This window comes from Cupressus sempervirens, chromosome 10 (assembly GCF_028749045.1).
Source record: "Cupressus sempervirens isolate cs-2001-9-10 chromosome 10, ASM2874904v1, whole genome shotgun sequence".
Classification (NCBI taxonomy): Eukaryota; Viridiplantae; Streptophyta; class Pinopsida; order Cupressales; family Cupressaceae; genus Cupressus; species Cupressus sempervirens.
This window is the reverse complement of record NC_143127.1, coordinates 91,209,764-91,235,500: the sequence shown is the minus strand read 5'-3', so window position 1 is coordinate 91,235,500 and position 25,737 is coordinate 91,209,764. Positions and strand designations below refer to the sequence as shown.

At 37.0% G+C, this 25,737-nt stretch overlaps 1 protein-coding gene across 2 annotated transcripts in view; it reads left to right on the top strand.

The window, feature by feature from the left end:
- The first annotated feature begins 3,251 nt into the window (after positions 1–3,251).
- The window catches only part of ARPC4 (binding protein), a 170,584-nt gene continuing 148,098 nt past the window's right edge, over positions 3,252–25,737 (top strand). The window contains exons 1-2 of one of the 2 annotated variants that reach the window (XM_089804919.1): positions 3,252–3,484; positions 24,497–24,562. In XM_089804919.1, the coding sequence (XP_089661045.1) occupies positions 3,482–3,484; positions 24,497–24,562 (69 nt within the window). In that variant the 5' untranslated portion in view covers positions 3,252–3,481. The remainder of the gene's footprint in view (positions 3,485–24,496; positions 24,563–25,737) is intronic. The other variant, XM_089804918.1, reaches the window with a different exon arrangement.

Sequence of the window (25,737 nt, the reverse complement as noted above, 5' to 3'; positions counted from 1 at the left end):
ATTTCCCTCCAGAATTTCAATTGGAAAACTCGTAGTTATTAGATTCTTGATTTCATATCGGGTACTCGATTACAATCGAATACTTGATTTTATTTTGGGTATCTGATTAGGCTCGATATTTACCAAGCCTATTTGGTCAACCCAAAAAACATGTTTGAGAAGGGTTTCGCTGACACTTAGACTTCAGTAGCCATCTGACAATGTTATTTTTATCGAAATTGAATGAAACGAAAAGAGTTTTTTTTAACACTATCGAGATTCCATCGATATAATTGTTGTCAAATTCTGAGTTTGATAAGTATTTATTAGTTAATTTTCAATGAAGATGATTGTAAAGTGCTAATTGACATATTGATTGAAAAATAACTATAACTTTCAAATGGTATAACATTTTTTAAATCCAAAAGTTGTGTCACATTCTGTGCTTCGCCTAGTATAAGGAAAAAAACAAATCAAATTAATTTGATAAAGTTTTCAATTAGTTAAGGTGGTCAGACACGAGATTTTTTTTCTGAAAAAGTTTTAGTAGAAAATTCATATTTAAATATTTATTTGGAATAAAAATACTCAAAAATATGTGTCACATCTGGGCATGAGTCTACTTTTTATATCTATAATTATATTAGAAAATATTATCATTTGATTTTGATTAAGGTGGTCAGACATACACCTACTTTTTATTTTCACCCTAAAATTTTTGTAGTACTGCATTAAAATCCAAACTTTTGACCAATCAAATATTTTATTCTCGAGATAAGGCCTAGTAGTTTAGAAACTACATTCAATTTCTTACATATTACTTTCTTACAACTTTTTGATATAAAGTCCACAACCACTTTACAATTATGTGTCAAGTTGACATAACCCTGATTTGCTGGTTTTTCACTGTCACTTAAGGCCATAGTTTGGTTGACCATGATCCTACACATACCCTTACAATTTTGAGATATAAACTTTAGGCTCGCTGTTTGAGGCCTAAATGTGCCTGAATGAGGCTCGAAAACTCAATGGATGGGCAATTGCATACATTTAGGCTTGTAGATCTAGAGCTGAGGTTTTCGAAAAGTGGTTATAATAGCCAATCAGAGCAATGGTTCGAGAGTTATGGCCTTCCAAAGTTGGGCCGACCAAAATGTATGAAATAAATGTCAAAAATGTATTTGGTCGACTTTATATGTATTGTTAGGGTCTGTTGGCCCTAGTTATTAAGTTTGAGTGTCTAGAACCTTCCCGGGTGGCATAAAATTGTCTATTTAAGAAATGCTTGAACATTGTCTAGGACAACACTAGGTGATAGTTCACAGCTTTGTCTTGCGAAATACTGTAATGAAGGTGCCCATGCAGGTTAGCATATTGTAATTTTGAATTTTGTAATTTCGCATCTGTGGCGATAATAAGAAGTCCATATTTTGTTCTTGCAATTATTGTTGTTTCTTTATTTCTGTTATGTGTTTATGGTAATAAGGGGAGAACCCTTCATTAAAAGGTGACACCATTTGACAGAGGATTTGTCATACATTTTCCAAACAAGTTTAGCACCAAAAGCCCTATTCCTATTAATAATGTTGAGAAGTTCGACACCTCCTATTCTGACATAGGTTGACATGGCCTGGATAGAAATTAGAGGTATTTTCTTTTGTCCATTCATATTGTCAGACCAAAGAAAGGTGTAGATTAAAGTTTCAATTTGAGAGATGATACTTTTGGGGGCTTATAGAATGGAGAAGTAATAATTAGGAATGGTAGAGAGAACAATTTTGATAAGCTAAATTCTAGGTGAGAGGGATAACCAACGAACCTTCCACGCACTAGTTCTATTTTTAATACGATCAGTCACAAATTTCCAATGAGAAGGTTTGTTTAATCCCATAAAAAAGGGAACACCAAGATAAGTAGAAGGCAAATGATCAAGGGGAAAACCAAGAAGATGGATTATTCTTTGAGTAACCAGTTGGGATGTATTAAAAACATAAATTTTAGATTTAGTTGTATTAATACATTGTCCCGAAACTTGTGTATATAAATCAATGGCTTTCTTCATACTTTGTGCTTCTTGATATGTAGATGATCCAAAGAGTAAAGTATTGTCAACAAAAAGAGAATGGGTTATGGACAAAGATGTACCCACAATATTAATATCTTTCCATAACCCTTTTTGATTAAAAGAGTTAATAAGTCTATTGAAGACCTCTACCATAATGATAAACACGAATGGAGAAAGAGGGTCACCTTGACGAACTCCTTGGGAAGAGGCAAATAAACTTGCTGGTGCACCATTAATGAGAATAGAAAAATGTGCACTTGAAATGCAAGCTTTAATCCATTTACACCTCCTAGAAGAAAAGTCAAATTGACGAAGGACTAGAAGAAGAAAAGACCAATTTAGTTTATTGTACACCTTCTTCATATCTAATTTGGCAATAGAGGCCACAATATTATGTTCTTTGATGGAATGAAGGGTCTCATGGGCTATTATGGCTCCCTCAGTTGTTTCTCGACTAGGAACAAAATTCCCTTGTTCTGTCGATATAATTTTTGGAATAATGGGCTTAACTCACAAATAAATAGCTTTTGTGATAATCTTATAGATGGTGTTACATAAAGAAATAGGGCGGAAATCACGAAACAAAAATAGGGATCATTAACCTTTGGGATGAGAGCAATATTTGTGGTATTAAAGTTCTTCAAAATGGAAACATTTTCCTTGAATTCTTCAAGCACCTCAAGCAACTCAAAACATATGACATCCCAACATTTTTGAAAAAATAGTACGGTGAACCCATCAAGGCCTGGTGCCTTATTAGATGTCATAAAAAAAACGACAACATGAATCTCAAAAAGAATAAATGGGGTCATTAGAATCAAATTCTCTTATTGTGTAATCAAAGAGGGAATGGAATCCAAGATTTCATCCATAAGGTTAGTGATTGTACATTCCATGATCAACTAAAACTAACAACACAAAACCATGTTCAAGGTTATTGATATCTATCTCCCTTTTCTTATCATTTTACAATAAGTTACACATAAAAGATACATATTAGATATGTCCGTATATAACAAAACATGATAAACATTTTTCACTCTTTATACTGCTACCATTAATCTTAAAAAAATATAGAATATAATAGAAAAGAAAAGAAATACTTTCACAATCCAATAGATAAGCAACATCCATTTAACTATAGATTACAGATCTATCAAAAAAATTGAATCCCATTTAAATTACATAGGCTTTCCGACAGGACCGTAAGCTTAGGAAAGGGTTATTTTCTTGGTCCTTTTACAATTACGGTGACTTTAACTTTGGGCTGCGAGAACAATGATTTCTTTCTTAATTAATCAAGTAATTACCACTCAGAGATTGCTTTTGAAGGCACAGAAATGCACGACAATTGCCAGAGTTGCTTTAAACAATCGCATAAAACCTTCCCCTATGCAATGTTACTGATTTTGGCAGCGTAATCAAATCTCTCTATCAATGGTAGGCATTTCAATTTCATTATAGTGTCCGATGTGAAATGCTTGTTCGCGCAAATCGTACTTCTCGTTTAAATTTTGGATGGGAAGATTTACATCGGCTTTGCTGTGCAAATTCTTTCTTCATTTTTCGTTACAAATTAATTAAATTCAGATTTGCACATATAAGAACTGTGTTTTATAAATGTTTGCCTTTTCTTTCTACTTAAAAACATTATTTTTTCTTATGCAATTTGTGGCGAAAGTATCTTTAGGCATCACGGGTTAAATGAAATGGTGGAAATTACTACAATAACAAATATTGGGCACCACCTACTGCGAGACATGGGATTAATAGGGCATAGTGAGAATTTATCTTAAAAACGTGACACAAGCGTATCCAATACAAGAATGTAGTCTAATCTCACTCTATACCTCTTGTCCTAGGACATTCAGGGTTAATCTTTATGAATTTGACTTGAACTTGTTCACACCCAAACCTTGTTGAAGGTGATCCATAACCTCAGCGAAGATCTATTGATTATCAAAAGAAAGGCTCCTCGAAGTGATTTCTTGAATGTTGGTACGAAGTGTTCATTAATGTAGTGCCTCGAAACATTAATTTGAATTTGATATTTTATATATAAAATGAAATTTGAGTTTCAATTGCAGAGATTAGTCTCTTCTATTGGTAGGAAGTATTCTTAACAGAGAGCCTCGAATCAGTGAATTTAATATTTTATATATAGATGAAATTCTATGCATTAGCCACTAAAAGACCTGCATAAGTTTCTACATGAAACCAAACCCAATTTCCTTCTCTCTGGAGCTACCAATTTGAAGCGGAGGCTTTTGTGTTGGTATGAGACTGTGGATCGCCTTAATGCTGTGCAAGTTGAGACCATGTGCTGCATTATTGGAGATGAGTTGAACTTGGTTTTGAATTTCTGATTCAACCAGTTTTGGTACCTCAATAGTCATTGACCTATATGTCAATACTTCATTTATTGATATTTCAGTACTCCACGGCGATGCATTTAACGGATTTACCTTTTCCAATTCACCAAAACCTCACATGCGCATATAAATATTGCATAAAGTCAATAGTTATTTACACCTAGTTGTCAGTTTTGCATAAGTTCACATATCCTCAATTCAAACCTCTACTCGAGGGTTTGTTTATGAAGGATTTATTCTCTACAAGCTCCGCTATATTTTGAAGCTTTGTCAACCCACACCCACATGTTTATGAAAGCATCTTAGTTTCTACTCCATAGCTTTATTTGCACATTTTTTGGTACAACCTGGGTTTTAAATTTCAAATGTACTTGTTGATGTGAGTTTTATACCCTTACAATATACAAAATAGAACACTTAATGTTTCAAGATGAAACATTGAATATTGAATCCTCTCTTGAATAAAGACACCACATATGCTAAAGATTGCATGAAAAAATCATCAAGATGACTCCAAAATTCCTTCAAATGGTGGACTTAATTCAATTGTAATGATGTGATAGCTGGTATTATGAGGGGGCTTGCATTGTTCACTAGGGTTTATTAACTCGACTTCGAATGATATGGTTTCACAATGTGCAATGAAATTAAACCTACAGATCTAAGCTACTTTTACTTAAGGATGCAAGAAAGAGTGAATATCCTTGGACTCAATTAGATCCAGCCTTGTCATCGACTCCACTCACCTAGTACAATCTTCTAAGATGTGTTCAAATGATGTTCAAATCAATACCATTTCATTAAATTTCATTTATAAATGCAAATCAAAGAGCAAGTAAGGATTGAAGTTAAGTTCATAATAATGCCATTTGACCATGCAAGGCAAGTCTCACAATCAGTAAGCAGTTAGTGGTTTTGTTTATGATCGAGCCAAGAAAGGATGCATTTATAGTTACTCTTATCCCACTAAACAACACAAAGAAAATTCTAACTAAATGCTTGAAATCAAATCTATTCTAAGTGAGGAATGTAGATCACCATGTAATACTCCAAAAAAGAACACAATCCTTCACCATGCAAAACAAAACAATAAATAGTAGAGCAAATTTGGCTGTATATAAGCAACAATTCTCTAACAATCGCCCTTATAAATGAGAGGAGTGGGGTTTCTATAGGAGCCCCAATTACAATGAATGACCAAGATTAAAATGGAATCAATGACCCGATATAATCTATTTTAAATCCTAATTAGGACAACCACTAATAGCCAAAGAGAGTGAAGCACCACAAAATGAGCCAATGAGAAAATTTAATGGCTCGAGGACCAATACAAGAAAGGGAAGCCATGTAGTCATTGTATAACTCATCATCCAAGAGATGCACTCCCTTTTCCTTCTAGCAAATTCAATGAACTTAACCATAATTGCACCAAGTTCATCCATGGCAATACTGGGAAGGCTTCTATGCTGTAGTTCAATGACCTCTAACTTCTCCATGCAGGTATCCAATATGCTGTCCCAATCTTAAGTATGCCTCGGCAACTTACATATGAAAATCATAAGGGAGAGAAATCTATCTAAATGACTCTTCTCAATAGAGTCCGTGTCTCCGAAGTAGACTGATTCCATCTTTTCTTTCAAATTCTCCAAATCCAACTCACTGGAAGCATCAATTTCAAGATTAAGTAATTCCTTGATTGTAACAAGGACTTTCAAATGTATCTCTAGGAAGGGACCCTCGTTAACAAGACAACCAACTTGTACATGCTCGAATGTAGGCTTCCTCATGGCTAGTGAAAGATGCCATTGACCAAAGTCCTATGCACTTCCTCTATCAATTACACCTTGAATCAGAAGTTAGAAGTTAGAATTAATGCAAGGATACTTTTCAATGCCTTAAGATGAGGAATCATCTTGTCTTCAATTGGCTGGAATTCTTTCCATTTTTCCTCTAATCCCAATACTTTATTCATCAAAACTATGGTGTTCTCATATGCTTGAACCATCTTAGCAAGAAATTCCTTTGCCTGATTTCTTGATATCACTTCCGCATTCCTTTACCTCTTGATAGGTGTTTCTAATTGCAGTATAAGCGTTACGTGACTCCAGAGAAGTAGGGGCATATGGAACAAGTTTTGCACTCTCATGTCTTGATGGATCCATATACCTGTTTATATACTCTTTCAATGTCACATTTTCCAATTTTAGCTCATCTATCTTCTTTTTGAGCTTATCCATCCTTTCTTAAATTGGGTCTGTAGTACCCCTCAATGCTTAAATTTTTTGCTTCTTAGTAGTTTGCCCAATGTTGAATGAGGTGATGTTGTAGTTATTTGGAATGATCTCATCTCTAATCTTGTCACCAACTAGGACAACCCTATGCAAAGTGTGAGATCTTGATGCCTGTCTAGTAATCATATGGATTGTCTTTGCTTGTTTAGATTCCTTCACCTTACCAATCTTGTTCAAGAATGTATTAGTGTCATCCATTGGGAGTACTTCCTCTACTATTCATTTCTTCATACTTTCCCTCAACCAGTCAGGGGACTGATCCATGTCATTATCTAGCTGCTCATTAAGTCCCTTCAATGTTGAAATGATCTCACCATTAATCTCCCGTGTGTTGAGACTAGGCCGTCTCATATCATCTTCCAAGTCAATTACTAGTAGTGCAGTAGGAGATGTTGACAATATCTCTGTATTGTGTTGGATTGACTGTGCTGACGAAGTCGCCCCTTTATCCTCCTAAGGTAAAATCTATGTATCTCCACCTTGTTTTGAACTCTGTTCCTTATTTTGCATTTCTACTGCCCCTATTGATGAAGAATTGGTAGTGGGAGTAGGTGTGGTGGGCCTATGCCTTTTATTTCCAAACTCCCTTTTTAATAGTTCTCTCACTTGTTGCTTGCGATGCCTTTACCACATTATCCCTTTTGTTTGAGATTTGTCTTTTATTCTCATTTGTGGTCCCAGAGTATTGATGGTCATTTCATCTCCTTTTGAGGAAAACTCCTCACTCTATATCCTTCCATTAGTGAGGGTAACACCTTGCTTCCTTAACTTGTATATCTTCTTGTCAACCCATGCTCTTGATCTATCTACCACTTCCTCATCAAGATGCCCAAATCTGTAAGCTCCTCGATTTGTGACCAATAGGTGGTTGGAGTGGTTTGCCCTTTTCATGTTCATAATGGGAATGAATATGATTTCCATCATCCTTAACTTGATTAGGAATGGTGAAGATGTTACACTTTCTGTATGCAATTCAATGCTATCCTAAACCACATCTTTCTCTTTATAGCATATTCATCTAGATTTGCCCAATAGTTTGTTTACTGTACAGGGTAAAAGGATACTTATCATATATAGTACAGTAAAATATAACACAGAATAGATACTTTATTCATATACATAATATGCACTCCAAGTACAATGCTTATAATAATGATTATGATGATTACCATGATAATGATCAATAGTCCCTTCCAAACGGTGTACATATACTTTCTTGAAGGGTGACTCAACTGTCACGCGCCCTTTCAGATACAATTATACCCGTCGGCTACAATATAGAATTTACCGACAACATCATCCCCCCCAAAAGGAAAAGTCGGCTCCGGACGACAATCACAAAATTACCGAGACAAATTAACAAAACAAAATAGATCTTTTTCCGTCACATCACATTCACATTCCTCTTGTGCCTGCACCAAACTGGTCTCCAAAAACACGTTGCATCTATAGCCTCTGCTAACACAATACTGTCTCCCTAGTCAATTTGACCTTGATAGTCATCCGTGTTGCGTTCTTTGCTTCCAACCCCTGGGTACACTGAGCCGAGTGTCGCTCTACTGCCTCCAACTGGATGGTTAGCTCCTTCTGAGCTCTCTATGCATCTACCAAGACAGCCTCACGTCCAACATCTACTCTGAGTGCCTCAAAGCGTAGCACCCCTCTCGAAAGGCTTGCTCTAGTGCTCTCTCCACCTTTGACATACAGACACTCTATGTCTGCAGCAGCTCCAGGTCTCATCAATTGGTCACACTTCCCACAATTGATAACTGAACTGACCGGGGGTGGGGTCAAGGGGCAGCGTCCTTGCGAGGTCCTGGGGCTCTACCCCAGGCGCACTCTAGCACCCTTAAACCCACACAGAAGTCCATGGAACACACCATTTTTGTGATTTTCTTTTGATCCCATACTATTTTTGGCAATCGCTTGTGTTTTACTACCTGTTTATGTCATTCCCTTCCCTTCAGTATCATACGTTATTCATTGTAAATTGTTTTGATTTGTCATCGTTTTTATTTTATTTTAGAGCCTTCGTGCCATACTTTGGTATGCTATAGTTATAGCCTTGTTTCCTTGATTGTGTTGGCTGTACATTACTATTTTATGCTTTGACTGGCTTCGTTTTTGCTTGCCATACGGTACCCAATGTGAGATGTGCATGCCGTACGGTGTTATTGTTGTTCTTTCTGTACCTTCCTGTTGTCATATGGCCGTATGGTCACTTCCTTCAATCAACCTTCTTGATTGTACTATGCATCTAGCACATGTTCCCTTTTCGACTTCCTATGCTCCGCATTTCAAAAAGTCACATGGTGGTCTAATATATCTCCTATTGGGTTGTATGGTTGTCTCTGGTTCCCTCTTGAAGCCACCGTTCTACTCTTAAAGGCCGTACGATGATCTTCACTACTGATAGCCGTACGGTTTTTACTTTCTTCTCTGGAGTTTTTCGTAATGGTCCCTCACTTTATTCTTCGCCGTACGGTCCCCTCCTCAATCTTCATGCATTCTGTATTCCTTTGACCGTACGGTGTGCTTACGAGCCCCTCCTACAACCTTTCCGGCCGTATGACGCTATTTTCTCCACTGTACATTGTGTTTCTAATAGTGTTCTCCTCTTGTCCATACCGTTGTACGGTGATTGCTTCTATGAATGGTATCCTTCTTGAGATTGCACGAGCCGTACAGTGATATCTTCCTCCAACTAATAGCTGTACGGTGTCCTTTCAAAGCTGTTCAAAACACTCCTAGGATCGTAAGGTGTTATGCATCTTTTGTTGGTCATGCTTCCTTCATATTGTACGGCCGTATGATACAGTTTGCTATATCTCCCTGTTGCCGTCTTTCTCCTTGGTGTCTGTATGGTGGCTCAATCTCCTCTTGCACTCATGCATATGATTTATTGCAACTGTACGGTATGGTTATCTCCAGTCTTCCATGTCTGCACGGTACCTTATATAGCCTTAAGCTTGCTTTATATTATAATTTTCTTTTATATTTACTAATGTTTAACTTTATACATTTTTTACATCTACTCATCTTACATATATACATTACTGGTTTTTATTCCTTTTTATACTATTTCTGAAGTGTTTGTTCGTCGAGGCACATTATTTTTCTCATGATAGACTTTTAGCTTCGACCCATTCACTGCATCGGCTACTTCCTTCCCGTCGAGCGTCCATAATTTGATTGCTCTATTATCGCCAACTTCGCGTATCTTGTATGGTCCTACCCATTTTGCTTTGAATTTTCTTGGTATGATTTCATTCCTCCCATTATACTTCAAAACTAATTGGCCTGGTTGAAATCTGTTCAACTTCAAGTGCTTGTCATGTTGTGCCTTATACCTGTTCTGTGTAACCTTTGTGGCCCATTGTACTTGTAGTCGTCAGTTATCAAGTTTATTTAAATTATACACTCTTTCCCTAAGGCTTTCCATATCTCCTGGCTTGTTTTTGATCGTGGTTATAAAACTTGGTGCCTTGAATTATGTCGGTTGCCACTCCTTGCCGTTAATAACTGTATTCTTGATTCTAGAACCTTCACTCCGTACTGTTGAAGTTTTTATTAAGCCCTTCCTTTTTGTTACGATGTGTTTTCCTTGCTGTCGGCACCTTTCTACTAATTTCGTGGTGCGGTGTAACCTTTTCTTTCTGCGCGGTCAGTTCACCGTGTACCATACGGTGGAATCTTTCCTTTTGCTGGGTTCGTACGAAATGTTTTTCCTCTTGTACTGGCCATACGATATGTTCTTTCCTTCAGCTTCAGCTGTATCCGCCTTTGCTTCTTTTGCTTCTTTGTATTCCTTTGGACATTCATTTCCCTCTCTTTTATTACCTTCGTATATTACAACTCCGAAAGAGCTCGTAGTTCTCCATCTGCCAAAGGAGTAGGCCGTTCATTGAGTCCAAGTCATCATTGTTAGACCCTCCTTCCTGTTGATGTCAGTTTTGTACCACTACATAACATATAGTGATTGAATACTTGACATGGAATATCAAACACTCAATCCCTCTCTTGAAAAGTTAATACTAATGAAGACATGAGGAAAACTCCAATGTTCCTTACACCTGTGAATACTAACTCAGTTATCGATGTGATTTGCTGGTAATCATGCAGGCAGCCTTACGTTGTTCATTCAAGGATGACTTGGGTTTTGGGATGATGGCGATGATGATTGGTTTGTAAAATATACGAGTGCTAGATAATGTTGATGGTGATGATGATGGGTGGTGTGTCTACCAATGATGCTTCTCCTAACTTCCTTCCTCAAAACTCCAAATACTAAACTACTCACTGCTCTACTCCTACTCTTATGAATAGAAAGATTAGCAAATGGATGGGGATCGAATCTAATGAAAGCTAACCAGTGGCTCTACCTCCATAGATGCAATGATTCAAGGGAAAAAGACTAGATTACCACACAAGGCTTCCTAACGAGCCGCTAGGATGCTAGTGGCCTAGTTTGTAGAGCCCTATCAAACATCCACTAATATCACTATGCAACTATCCATCTACTCTTACTCTTACTTAACAACTTTCTCAAAATAAAATCTACTTTAACAGCTTCAAAGGAAACCTAACTTTAACTATTGGAAGTAGAAACCATGCAATAACATAAAATGTTCTTAATCACCATGCAAGTCACAACAATGATAAAGAGAAGCGATTTTGGTATTATCTTAGCAACAATTTTCTTCAACCCTTTACAAATGAGAGCAAATGGCCTTATTTAGAGGCCAAAATTACAACCAACGGTAGAGATTAAGAGGCAAAATCAACGATTCAGATTGGATCCTAGAAACCCTAATTAGGGTTGCCACCCCATCAGCTAATGAGAAGATGCCACCTCATCAATGGACCAATGAAAAAATGGAAAAGTGGCAACCAATGAGAAGGCACCAAAATGGTAGCCAATCAGAATCAAACACCTATCCTACCCAAGAAGAAGGAGAATTTGTCACTTGGGCTTACATCAAATGATCTAATATAGTGCTACCCCTTTCTTTCATCTTTTTAGCTAAAGCAATGAACTTGGCTAGCTTGTCGTTGACTTCCTTCATGGGAGGGCAAAGTGTATATTTCATCTTGAGCTCAGCTGAATTCATCATGTTGCTCGCTGCTTGTAGTGTTTTCTCATGATCCTTCTCGTATTCTTTCGCATATCCGATAAAGGCATTGAAGGAGGCAAGGGGCCCAAATGCTTCTTCTTGATGGCAACCTTCCCCAACTCATCCAATCTTGATCCAAACTCTGTCTCATTAATGTTCTCTTCTCTGATATCTTCAAAATCAAGCGCAACCCCAACATTGCTCATCATGGTTGAAATGGAAGTGTCACCGCCTGGGCTATGCTGTGCAATTTCGTTCTGTATTTCTTCAAGCACTCTCAATCTAATGGTCAAGGCAACAAACCAAGACTCCACCGTACTCAATCCTCCTTCATCTACCAACTTGGCTGTTTCCAAATATTTCTCCGGTAGCTCAATAAATTCCTATAGCTTGGGAATGGCTAAGTCCTTGACTGGAAGGAAATCCTTCCACTCACCTTCAAATGTTCTGAATTTATCTCTAATAACCACTAATGACCTAAATGTCGAGACAAAGGAAGGCAAGAAATTTCGCCATCTTGGATTGTATCATGGATCCAATCCCTGACTTCGTGTAACTGAGCCAATATCTCTTCTGTGTTGCTCCCACTATCTTGAGGAAGGGCTGCCTAGTGCAACTGTTGGATAGGCTGGCAATCTCTCCAATATTTTTTTTCGGCCTCCAACTTCACAATCCTCTCGTTTGCCTTCCTCAACCTTTCTCTAATTGAAACCATGCCTTTCTGAATCTCCTCACATTCCATGTCATCTGTGATTCTTCCTAAGTTATGCTCAACTATCTCATATTCCTGAGCTACAATCTCATCCATTGCCTTGCTAACCGTTGGTATAACAATTTGAACTTTTTGGTGACCATCATTGTCGCTCCTGATTACCTTTGCCACTGTTTTTGCAATTTTTTTCTAGTTCTCGCTATCACCTTTTTCCACTAACCCCTGGATGTCTTCAACTGTTCGGGCAATCACTACCTCACCTCTTGGCATAAGCATTTGCCTTAACCATAGCGGTGCAATGCATCTCCCCAAATTTGGATTCGGTTCGACTAGCAAAGCATTACCAACGGCCTTAGGCGCCTGGCTTATTTCTTCAATATCAATTAGCCTATCTTCTTCACTAGTGACTGTCACATCATCTCTGTGTTGGTTCTCCAAGAGAGGAGAGTACTCAGTATTGTCACTGTAACCACTTGATTATGAATTAGAGCTCACCTCTACCGTGGCCCCTTGTTCACTTGTATTAACTTCTTGGCTTTTGGCCTCAATTATGCTTTCCCTTGATGGTGCTGCATTTTGTTTCTTTGCTGGAGGTTCCTGATGTTCTTTACTTTTCTCAACCTCCAAACTTCTCTTCTTGCTTTTAACTATTCTCTGTTGCTGGCTATTGCCCTCACCTTTCTGTCCGATTGACTCCGCTAGACTTTCCTTCGGTTTCATCTTCTCATAAGTAAGGTGCACCCTCTGACTTTGTAATTTCCTTAACTTCCCATTGTACCACGACTCAGTGTGTAGATCAACTGTCCTTGTAACTGCCTTCAAGGAAGGATCCTGATGATCATCCCAATCCATTGGATTCAACTCCGTTTGATCCACTGTATCGTAATCTCCTCTTAGCACATTTTCATCATCTTCCAGTTGATCGGGAATATCAAGGAATTGCCCTCATCATGTTCATTGACAACCTTGAGAAAGCTAGCTTTCTCACATGAAAGTCATCCCGTGCATTGGCCCATAAATCTTCTATAGTGGGAACATGTTTGAATGTATTTCCGTGAGATGCCTTGATAAGACCATTAGGATTGAATTCTTGTCTTGCTCTATACCATCCTAGATGATATCATTCTAATTCTTTCTTTGCAGCTGGAAAGGCGACAGGATTGGGGCAAGTATCATTGCCTATTCCAAATGAGAAGGTAATCCCTGTCTCACCTTTAAGTTTCATCATTTTGTCATAATGCTCAAGTTGCCTAGCCAACTCCATCAAAACTACCTTGTCGGGTGGGTACCTTGGAAGTCTCTTGGGACAGACTGTACTTCCTGCTACTCTAATATATGTGAATTGCGAAAATTGGATGAACCAAATCCCATACTTTTAAAACTTTTATTTCTGCTTCCGTTGAGAGCCTCTTAGCAGGTGTCCCTTGTAATATTCTTATAGTCTTCATGGAAAACGCGTTATAAAACATCTTATAGTCTTTGGTGTTGTGCAAATGAAGCTGTGGATAACACTCATGCACCAAACATTGCCCCGACCCATTGCCAATCACTCCTAAGGCCTTAAGTCCAGGATTTTCATATAGTCTCGCAATCAGATAGAAAAGATAGGACCCCATGTAGAATTGCTTTTGATTTTGCAGCGTCCTAAGTTGCAACTCTAAGTTCTCACTTATAATCCTAGCCCAATCAAATTTTCTCTTTGTATTTTCAATTTCATCAACAAATAAGTACATCTAGTGTTCGAATTGCATACCTTGAGCTAAGCCCATGATTCGATTGAGAAGCATAATGAGATTGCCGTACTCTGGTTTGAAATTTGACTTCGTGAGCCTTGATAACCTGGTGACTCCCTTCTTGCCCTTGTGTAGCCAATTCTGCTTTAGACAAATGAAGTAAGCCTCCTGGTTATCCTGGAATAACTTAGCTGCTTGATCCATCATTACCACTGTCATGCCTTTATATTGGGGAATATTAAATGCTTCTTCGACCACTTCTCTGCTGATGTTGGCCAACACTTTGTTCCCTTCATAAAAAATGATGGACTTACTAAGCAAATCAAACTGGGATGCACACTCAATGACCAATTCCGGACAAGGCAAGGTAGGAGGGAAAGCCGCCGTGTGTACAATTCCGCTCTCGTAGATCTTCTCTACCATGGGGGATTGTCCTTCCTTCAATCTGCCCTTTAATTGTATCATGTTCACTGTACCGATATTGGTATCACTTATTCGCTTCACTTTCGAGAAGAAGGTGGTCTTAGGCATCATGTCTTCCTTGTCTTTTTTGGTATTTGTTCCCTTTGGGTTCTTGTTTGCACTAACATCTACCATCCTAAACACTTATTTCTGCCCCTTCGTTCTAAATGATATGGACTACACTTATCAATCTCCAACCTTCTTTCTATTGATGGAATTTAGCTTATTTTTGCTTCGCCAAGTCCTATCTCTACACTTATCAATCTCTAACCTTCAACCTAGGGGTGAGACCACCACTTATTTTTGCCTCTTCGTTATCTTAGGATGGACAACACTTATATCTCCCAACTTCAACCTAGGGTGGTCTAGCTTATTTTTGCCTCGCCAAGTGTCCTATCATGAAATCTACACTTATTAATCTCCAAACTTCAGCCTATAAATGGAATGATGAAGTGGTGGATCATGAATGCAAGAAGAATATAAGGGAAACGAAACGAAGCAAAAACAAGGAATAGCATCCGCCTTTAACAATCTTCACCTCTAAAATGAATTGAATTTTGCCTTAATTTTGTCTTTACCAATAATTGGACCCTCTTTTAGTTCGGATCAGATTTCGGATATTTCAAGCCTCCTTTCAAATAATGATGCGCTAGCAAAAATCAGAATTTTGCCCCTTGAAATCGCCTAGATTTGCCAAAAAATCAGACCTTGGATCATGTATTTCATTCACCAACAAAATCGCCCAAGCTGGAAAGTGAAATCGCAGCCCTTAGAAGGAAAATCAGACCTCCACAAAATTCGCCCAAGCAAGATAAAATCAGAATTTGCTCCAAAATCACCCAAGGCAGAAATTCGCCCAAGATGGAAGAAGAAAAAATGACGCCAAGCAAGGGAAATCTGCCTTAGAAAATCGCCCAAACAAAATTGCTGCCCTTCTAGAAAAAAATTGCCTAACACATGAGGAGGAAGATGGAATGAAGAAAAGAAAGATGGGGGAGCCCCTCTTATACCAACATTTCACTGTCCTTCCAAGCTGGCCGACTTGCCTTGGAGGAGAACAAAATAAAATTAGTGCAATCATTAATGGCCCAAATTTATATGCATCATTAAAATTGCCTAGCCTATAGTGAAATTAGCCCATTTAATTGCCAGTTTTGATCAAAAATTGCAAAATAAAAATAAGGAAAGCCTAGGAGATGCTAAAATTTTCATTTAACAACGTTTTGGCAATTAAAATATCATTAAAATTGAATTTAGCAAGCTAAAATCAATTTTCAATTCCAATTTACCAATTTCTTTTGACATTTAAAAATCTTCTAGGCAATATTTCAACCAAAATAAATGCAATTTTGCAATATTTTCCAATTTTAGTTTTGCAAACAATTTCAATTTTCCTAACCAAATTAATCCTTTTCCTGGCACTTAAAATTGATTTTTCCATTTTCAATTTCACTATCAAAAAATTGCTTTTTCACCAAAAAAAAATTAAAGATTTTCCAAAACAATTAAATCTGAAAAATTTCATTTTGAAAATGCTCAAGTTTATACAATTGTATCCAATTTCCAAAATTCGTCTAAGTTCAAAAATTTGCAATTTTATCTTGCCAAGTATTTGTTTTAGCCATCAAAGAAATGTTGCTTTTGAAATTTGTTTGGCTTAAGGATAAAATTACACATTCCGAAAAATCAAGTGAACACCGGATGAAAAAAGAAATCACATCAAAGCAAATCCCTCTTGGCCTGAAGGCGTCCAAGGTGTGAAATTTTCAAATTCAAAACCTCTAGACCGAAAAATTGCTAAGGCCACTGAAAAAAAGGGGGTCCCCAAAATTTTGGGGCGATGGTGTGAAAACCTCACAACACTTCAAGTCTTAATACTCTCTCTTCATCAGGTTCCATTCTCTTCTTTCCCTCATCGTCACCTTCGCCTTCGCCTTCGGAATTTGACAACATTGCCTCCTCGCCTACCATTTGTGTCTGCAGGTGGATTATAAATCTCCGGCCTCCGCCTTCCATGGATAGGGTATTTCGCTTCTAATCATGTTTCACCTTTGCCTGCACTAGCCAGCCCCGTCTGAGGATGGTGTCATATCCTTTTCTTTTTAACGGAATAACCACGAAATCTAATAAGAATGGTTGCGTTTCGATGGTTACAAGCTGTGCCATCAGGGTCCCTAAAGGCTTAATCCCGTGTTGATCTGTAGTGAGTAATTGAAATGTAGGTGGCCACAACGTAGGTTGTCCCAACTTTCTCCATATATCCTCCGGTAGTATGTTTACTCCTGACTCTCCATCGATGATTGTGTCCGTGAGTACTGTTCCCAGGATACCCATCTCTACTACTGCCGGATGTCTCCCTGTAGTGAGTGCCAGTAGCATTGGGTTTGTTGCAGTTGTTCCACTGCCATCCTTTCTTGTTTCATTAATTGCTTTCGAAAGTGGTGTCATGTTCAAATATCACTGTTCGTAGTTGAGGCATTGTAAAAAGGTCCTTTAATTTTATAGGAACTTCTATTTGCATTACTTGCCTTATCATGTTTTGTTTTGCCAGGTTTCTGCTCGAGGTGCCGATAGAGTCTTTTGTTTGTAATTTCTCTGTTTCCATTTGTTTTTCCAACTCCGTGTGTGCTTGCTGGAACCTCTTCTTTTCTTCCTTTGCATCAGGGTACTTTGCCTTCTTTGCTTGCTCACACGTAATGGCTAGTGTTTCCTCATCACATGTTTTGATGCTTAACAAGTTCACCCCCTGCTTCGGGCATTTCGAATCCTCATGGTCTCTCGGGCCACACCATCTGCATAATAGCTGCAGTGTCTCCTTCGTGGTACAATATCTGGCGAAGTGCCCCCAGAGGTTGCATGCATGACATTGTATCATCGGCTGTCCACTTGAGTCGTATTGTATCTGACTTCGGCCTCCATTGTTGTTTTTGTTATTATTGCCACCTCATCTGCGCTGGTTATTGTTCTGATACCCTCCTAAGGTTGCATCATTGTTTGTGTTCATTCCTGCTCCGGCGGATACTTCTTGCGTCAATAGCACTTGTTGATGTCCCTTTGACTTCATATTGAACGGGCATTCCTTGGTGGAATGTCCTGCAATTTGGTAGGTATCGCAAAATTCTTTTCTCGGGTAGGAGCCCTTTGTGTGGCCCTCCTCTTTACAGTCCGTACACCACGATTCCCGCTTCACCGAATCAGGATTCTTTTTCACATTTTTAAATTCCTTCATCATCCATAGCATATCCTTCTGCAACGCTCGAACTTTCTTACTTGATTCTTCGTAGCATATCATTTTCTATCTTATATTTGTATCTCCTTCCTTTATTATTGTGGATTTTCTGGAATGAATTAAACTCCTTCCTTGCCTTGTATGCCCCAAGTTTGTAGAACTATATTTTCATATTGATTGTCTCTGCTCCTTGTAGTGAAGAACATGTCTCAAGCATCTTCCCCAATGTGATAGAGGAAGGCTTTCCTTGTTAATGCTTCTCCTTCTGCATATAATCAGCCTTTGACAATTGTTTGACCACCTCCAGCAAGCCCATCTTATCTGCAAGATGCTTAGGAAGCTTGTAAGGTTATGAAGAAAATCCTTGGATCTCGATGTAATTGAAAGTGGGAAACTGGATGTATCAATATCCATACTATTCAATCAATGTCATGGTGTCCTTAGATAACCTCCTCTATAGTCCACCTTCGAGTGTGCGTTTGATGTTCATGGTGAAAATATTATTAACTTTGCTATAACTTGCTCTTCCACGCAGTTGTAACTCAGGACGACAACTATACACCTTGAATTGTCCCTTATCATTTCCTATCATGCCTTTGCATATAAGACTTGAATACTTAATGTTTCTTGCTAGTAGATAGATCACATAAGAACTCATCTAAAATGTCCTTGCTTTTTCTAAGTTTGTTAATTGGGTATGCAGAGTGTCACTGATCATCCTGACCCAGTTCATCATAACATTTCTTGCTAATATTTTCTCAATGAACTAAAACATCCAAGTCTCAAAGAAAGCCATTTCGGGTGTTCTCATGATTGTGTTCTACATGAAAGTCATTTCACTGTGATCATCTTTGATGTCCTCACTTACAAGCTTCCTAGGTAATTTGGAATGATGCTTTCTTATTTGTTAATCCAATTCTTGTTGATGATGTCCATGCATGCCCCTGGTTTCTTCTCATACAATGCTTGAGCTTCTTCCTTAGTCCTTATTTGCATTTTTGGATTATATGGAATCCCAAAGGTCTCTTTCACCACCTCATCTACTAGGAATGCCAACACCCTTCCTTTAGCTTTGATTATCCTGGTCTCTGAATCTTAATTCTTTGCAGATTCCACTAGAAACTCATTGCATTGAATGTTAGAGGGAAATCCAGGTGCATGGTAGAGGTCACTCCTCATTATGCTATCTGCCATGTTTGGAGGTAAATAGGCCTTTGTTCCGAACATCCTTTGCTTCATTCTCCTCATGTCTAGGTGTTCCATGTTGTAACCATAATCTTTCACTTGGAGACCATTGGGGACTCAGGATAGAACCCCTCTGATAACTTCTTTATCAACGCTGTCTTTGCTGCTATCCCTTTGCCACCTGCCATATCCCTGCTCAAAAGTCAAAGTCAGTATAGTTTAAGGGACTTAAATAGGGAACCAATTTCAGACCATAAAAACTTTTGATTTAATCCTCAAATCCTATTCAAAGACTTCGGAGAAATGAAATGTGGATTTGAACAGAGTCTAAGGGAAATACCAAAATCAGTTACTTATCCTTTAGATGCCTTAAATTTGCAAGAAAATCAGATTTTTAAAGTCAACAAGTTCTGAAGACAGTCTGGAAGCTAAGTTTGAGGACTTAGTCTGCAGACTAACCAATTAAGAGCACAAAATAGTCCCTTTTCTGCTACAAACTTAGAAAAATCATAATTTTGAAGTCTGATGACTTTGAACTTACCAAGTTCTGAAAACAAAGTCCGAAAGCTCAGCCTGAAGGCTTAGTCTTCAGACTAACCAATTTAAGAGCACAGAATAGTCCCTTTACTGCTACAAACCTTGAAAAATCAGATTTTTAAAGTCATGAATGTAAGAAATTTTATGAGGACACGTCTGAAGACATGGTTGGCAAATAGTTACAATCAGATTGTTAGGATGTCAAATTCATGATTAAATCGGCTTTTTTTAGACTTAAAAATGCAAGGATCAGACCTTTTCATTAATGCACAAACTCTGATTTTTTCGAGGACAAACCTGCAACATGTCCAAAAACTTGGAAATCAATGCACTACTTAGCTAAACATCACTTCAAACATGCATTGAAGCTTGACAATGGGGAATAAGTCTTAGGATCAGACTGGATTTTGAGACAAATTCTGAGAATAAGTCTGAAGACATCCCTACATTCTCGGGACTAGTGACTTAGACTTCAGAAAATCATCATATTAATTGTCTAGAGCATGTTCCAATGAAGGTTTAAGGATTAAAATTGAAAAAACAATCCCTTTAACAATAAGACGTAAATCTGATTTTTGAAGACAAGTCTGAAACATGCTTTAACTGGGTGATTTTTCTTTCAAACCAAGTGACTCGTTTGCCAAAATGGTCCTCCAAACCCTGCATTGCATTTGGGATGAAGAAAAACTGTTTAGAATTTTCTCTGATTTTTCCATAAAAATTAAATTTCTTGGAGAGTTTTCAGACTTAATTCTGAAAATAACAACTTACAACTGTTTCCAATGCTTGGATATTGTCTGACTTTTGTGTAATTTAAATTTGACTCTCAGACACCTCTATCACTTGCTGTTGTAGTCTCTGACTTTTTCGTTGCAAAATTGCAGCTCCTTGATGGTTTCCAGATTTAGAGTATGCAAATCCCCTCTCTTCACATTTGCCTTTTCTTTTGGCAGTGTTAGGATTTCTTCTTGTTTGAAGCAATTTCTATTGGCACCTTTTGAATTTCAGACCTTCACTGCTGGCCACGTTGATAATGGCTGTGGCTGCAACTTATCTCAGTTTTGGGCAAATCTGATCACTTTTTAGCAGCTCCTTCTTTTCCTTGCTTTTACCTCCTTCCCAAATTGTCTATCACTCCTTGTCTTCCTTTAACTTTGGGCTGTGATCAACTCCTTTTATTGTATTTTATTTGATGCTGAAGGAGATCTTTTAAAGGAGTTTTGGGCTGGAGTTTCACTCACAACCAATGTGGAATTAAGAAAATCCCACATTGAAACTTGTATTTAATTTATTTTCTTTTTATTTAATTAATTTTCACTTTATACCATTAGGGAAATTCAACTTCTAGAAGGATTATAGCCAAGTTGTTTTATTTTTTAAGTCAAATCAATTATTAGAATAATCTTAGTATCCTAGGTTCTTTTTGTATTCAGCTCATTATTCTAGAATTTTAGTTAATGGTCATTTAGGCTTATTTTAGGTTTTTCAATTTGTTGTAATTTTTAGATGTTGTCTTTATTTAGACAACCTTGCTTTTTAGTTCATGCTATTTTTAGTGTTTGTAAAACTCTATTTAAGTGCGTGCATTGTTAATACAACCTATTCCATTTTTTTGAAGTTTCATGGTAGTAGAGCAAGAGCTGGTTTGGGTATACTCCCTTATGGGAGGGTTTTAATAAATTTTCCTCAAAAATATCAGTTTTGTGTTCTCTGATCCAGGTTTGTTAAGTTTTGATTATTTTTTCACCTCAAAAGTTGTGTTTGGTTTTGTTTGATTTTTCTCCTCAAAATTTGCTTCTGATTTTTGTAATTTGTGAAGTTCATGTGGGATTCAACGGCAGGGGTTTTTGTTTTTAGATTTTTACCCTTTTTTCAAATAGCCGATGGTTTGTTCACTTCAAATCATGGTATCTTGTAGTGGGTTTTGGGGCATCCTGCTCATCTGCAATAGTTTGGATGGTTTGCTGATTTTTCCTCAAAACTGTGGTCATTGTTCTCAATGTTTGTCTTTATTTACAGTGAAGGACTGTTATGTTATCCAACATCAAGTTGGACATTTGGTGATGATTCTGCTCAGAAGTATTTTAGATTCTAAGAGGGTTGGTGACTGACTCATCTCAATGGCAGACTCTTGTCTCTTGTTGCAGACCATTCTGAAGAAGGGGACAACCTTCTCTATTATTTTTTTGGATAGTTTTTGACTACTTTTGGTCATTGACATTTTGTGGATGTAGGGATGGTCATAGCAGCAGTAGAATGTTCTGAAGAATTTATGACTACAAGACATGTACAATCTTTTGTAGGGTAGTTGATAGAATGATCATTAAGGGAGGGTATTATAATATTTTTAGTATCTTAGGTTCTTGCTATATTTAATTTTTTATTCTAGAACTTTAATTAATGGTTGTTTAGGCTTATTTTATTTTTCTTAATTTGGTCTATATTTAGACTGTCTTTATTTAGACAACCTTGCTTTTTAGTTCACACCATTTTTAGTGTTTGTAATACTCTATTTAAGCATTTGTATTGTCAATACAATCTATTCCATTTTTTAAAGGTTTTGTTAATGACCATTTCCAAAGGGGAGATTTGATCTTCATCCCAATTACATTTCAATTTAATTCCTTATCCACAAGGGAAATTTGATCCCTATAAGGATTATAACAGTTTAATACTTTTAATATTTTGCCTTGATTTACCCACAAAGGGGAAATTCGATCCCCCATGTGGACTCCAACTTGTTCCATTTTATTTATCCATATAGGGATAGTAATAATTTTCATACTTAACATTTTTCATCCATGCTTAATAGTCTTATTGGGGAAAACTGACCTCCATATGTACTTGGGGCAATTCTATGTTCATATGGACTTTCCTAACTTTGAAGCTCAAAAAAAATGTTCTGAGTATTGGAGAGGGAAAAACCATCTCCATCCGGACAAAAGTAGTTGTCTTAAATTTTTCTAAGCATAGATCCCCAAGGGAAATCGATTTGCATCAGGACTTTAACTTTGCTCCTTGTTCTTGATATCTAGAAGGGGAAATTTGACCCTCATCTGGACAAATTGGTCCAACACTTAATTTTTTCATCATAAATATCTCTTCAGGTGGGGAAATTCTACCTCCATCTGGATTTTTGTAATTTTTCAAGTGGAAATATATTTCCATTTAGATTTTATGCATTTTAAGTGGGAAGGATTCTATTTCCATCCGGATTTTATACATTATTATGAGGAAAAATTGATTTTTATTAGGATTCTCACAGTTTATTAATGGAACATCAATTTTTATAAGGATTTTAAAGCCCCTGGGCATAAAATATGCCTTTATAATATATTTTGGACTATTCGACTAGCTAAAATGTTAATACACTTACGATTTTATTTCAACCCATTGCAACTTGACCCAGAAGAATCTTAATCTGAACATTGCAATTTATATTCACAACCTGATAATTTGATTACTCAACTACTCAACTTTTTCAGCTCTGAACTGTCACTTCAACTGCTGAAACCTAACAACTACGAGCGAAAAGAGAGGCTCCCATTTGCAATGAGGGGATGGTGTGAAAAGGTCACAACAATACTCCATTTTAAATTCTCTGTAGCGTCAACCTCCCATATCTGAATGCTTCACCTTGTTAATTCCATAACTCTGAAATCGTACTGGTCCGATTCTAGCAGATCATACAGATCTGTTCATGCATGAAATCCCTTATTAATAAAGGTCTATATATAATTGTCTTTAGCCTAGTTGTGATCGGTGTCTCCTTGAGGCATTGTTGTTAAAGTCTAAACTTGATCAAATTAGTTAGTTTAACATTAACTAAATGTTTTCTCCATTGGACGCCGATTTCAAGGAAAGCAATTAAGGCCGACTAGAGAGGGACATGTCCTTTCAAAGGACATGCCCTTTAGTTGCTATATTTATATAGGGTGTGATTGTGGATAAATGACACACATTGAAACTAAGTCTGCTCCTTTAGCATTCATTGCCTCATACGACTTATAGCAGATATAAACATATTATTGCAGAACTGTACATCACAAGAAGAAGACTTAATATACCGTCCAGTATTGGTAAAGACCATCTTCAGCAATATTAAAAGCATTACATCAGTTCGATTTATAGCAGAATTTGCACAAACTTTACACACCTCAGTATACATTAATCAACATGTTTATCTGAAATGCTACACAACCTCACTTAAACATATTAATATGACTATATCACATTTTCAATGATTTACAACTTCAACCCATTTTCCATAACACAATAAAGTCACATGTTTTATATTTATAGGATTCCTTAATGTTAATTTTCCATAACCTCATGCATTTCAATACTCAACACCATCACCTACTTGGATTTTAATGCTCTATAACATTATTTGTATTTTAATACAACAGAACCTCTATGATCATGAGGTGTCCTTTTGAGTTATGGATCACATTATTTTATTTTGCAATTATTTTACAACAATACAGCAGAAAGTTCGAGGAAAACAACATATTTCTAACAGCATAAGGATTTTTTCCTGTTATAAATGCAAAACAATCGACACTTTGAAACCATATTTTCAAATTCTAACAATTAATAATTTTGCTAATTACAGCTGCAAAGGCTTGTGAATTGCTTGTGGTATAACAAGAGAATAGGAATTCAGCATTATTATCTATCCCTGATTTTGTCTGAAAGTCAGTTTGTGAAATTGTTCTTTGTTAGATTACACCGGAGTCATCCTTTAACTGTATTAAAATACTGGGTTTTGAAAGGAATCGTATTCAGAGTGTTTTGCTGTGTCTTATATACTGCAGGCAAATACGTTGAGGCCTTACTTGACATGCATACGAAATACACTGGCAGCTGCTATGTGTTTGCAGGTGACATATGTTTTATAATTTAGTCATTTTGTGATTAGGCCCTTTATTTCTGAAGAAGCACTGTTTTAATAATGATCTTATTATAGTTTGTTATTGTGATTTTTTAGTTGTTGCTGGAACTACTAATGCATCATTTTGGCCTCAACTTAATCAGAAAAAAGTCTTTACCTGCCACTTAAGATGAGATAGGTGCTGTCACTCAATCATAATACTGCTAGACTAGTCATCAATCTAATGCAGACTAAGAACTTCTAAACTTCTATACTATGTGACTGATTGAGTATGTTAATTCACATTGTACAACCTATCTGAACAATGTGAACTAATTGTACATTGTATGACAATTAGTACATTGTACAGTTAGTACCTTGTACATTGTACATTGTATATTGTACATTGTACATTGTATGACAATTAGTACATTGTACATTGTATGACAATTAGTACATTGTACAGTTAGTCATAGAAATAAAATATCATTATCTGAACTGATCAATGGAAACTCAAAGACAAGGAAACAGAATTTCTATTTTTAAGGTTCTTACCGACTGCCTACCTAGTCATTGATTTCATGTGATATTGGCAAGAATGACCTCTAAATTTTCTTTGCAATGTCAATTCCCAGACAACCAGTAACAATTTTTTTGTAGTCTAATGTAGAATGACATTATAAAGTTTGAACTTAATCTCTGATTATAAGCATGAGATGTTCAGAGTCCATGGGAACAGTGTTAGCAAAATTGTGCAAGTTTATTCTGCAATTTTACCCAAAGCAGTTTATCGATCTCAGATTTCTTCATGAAGGCCCAAGGCAATAGTGGATATGTGCTGTAGTGTCATCTCCATTACCAGTATCGCTGCTCACACAGTTTTACCTGAAGCTTTTTACCAATCTCTGATTTCTTCGAGAAGGCCCAAAGCCGTAATGCAGCACTTCTTGCACACTTTTACCAAAATCTTTTTATCAATCTCTGATTCTTTTAAGAAGGCTCAAAGCAGCAGTGGAGCACACAGTAGTATCATCTTTTTCATCAGTATCGCTGAGATGCATTTGAGGCTTCAGTATTATTGGTGTGCAATTTGAGGTCTCACAGGTAAATCTGAGATGTTAGTGCCTTGAATTAGTTACCTTTTACATCTTATGAGAAGGTTCACTGCATGAAACTTTGGAATTG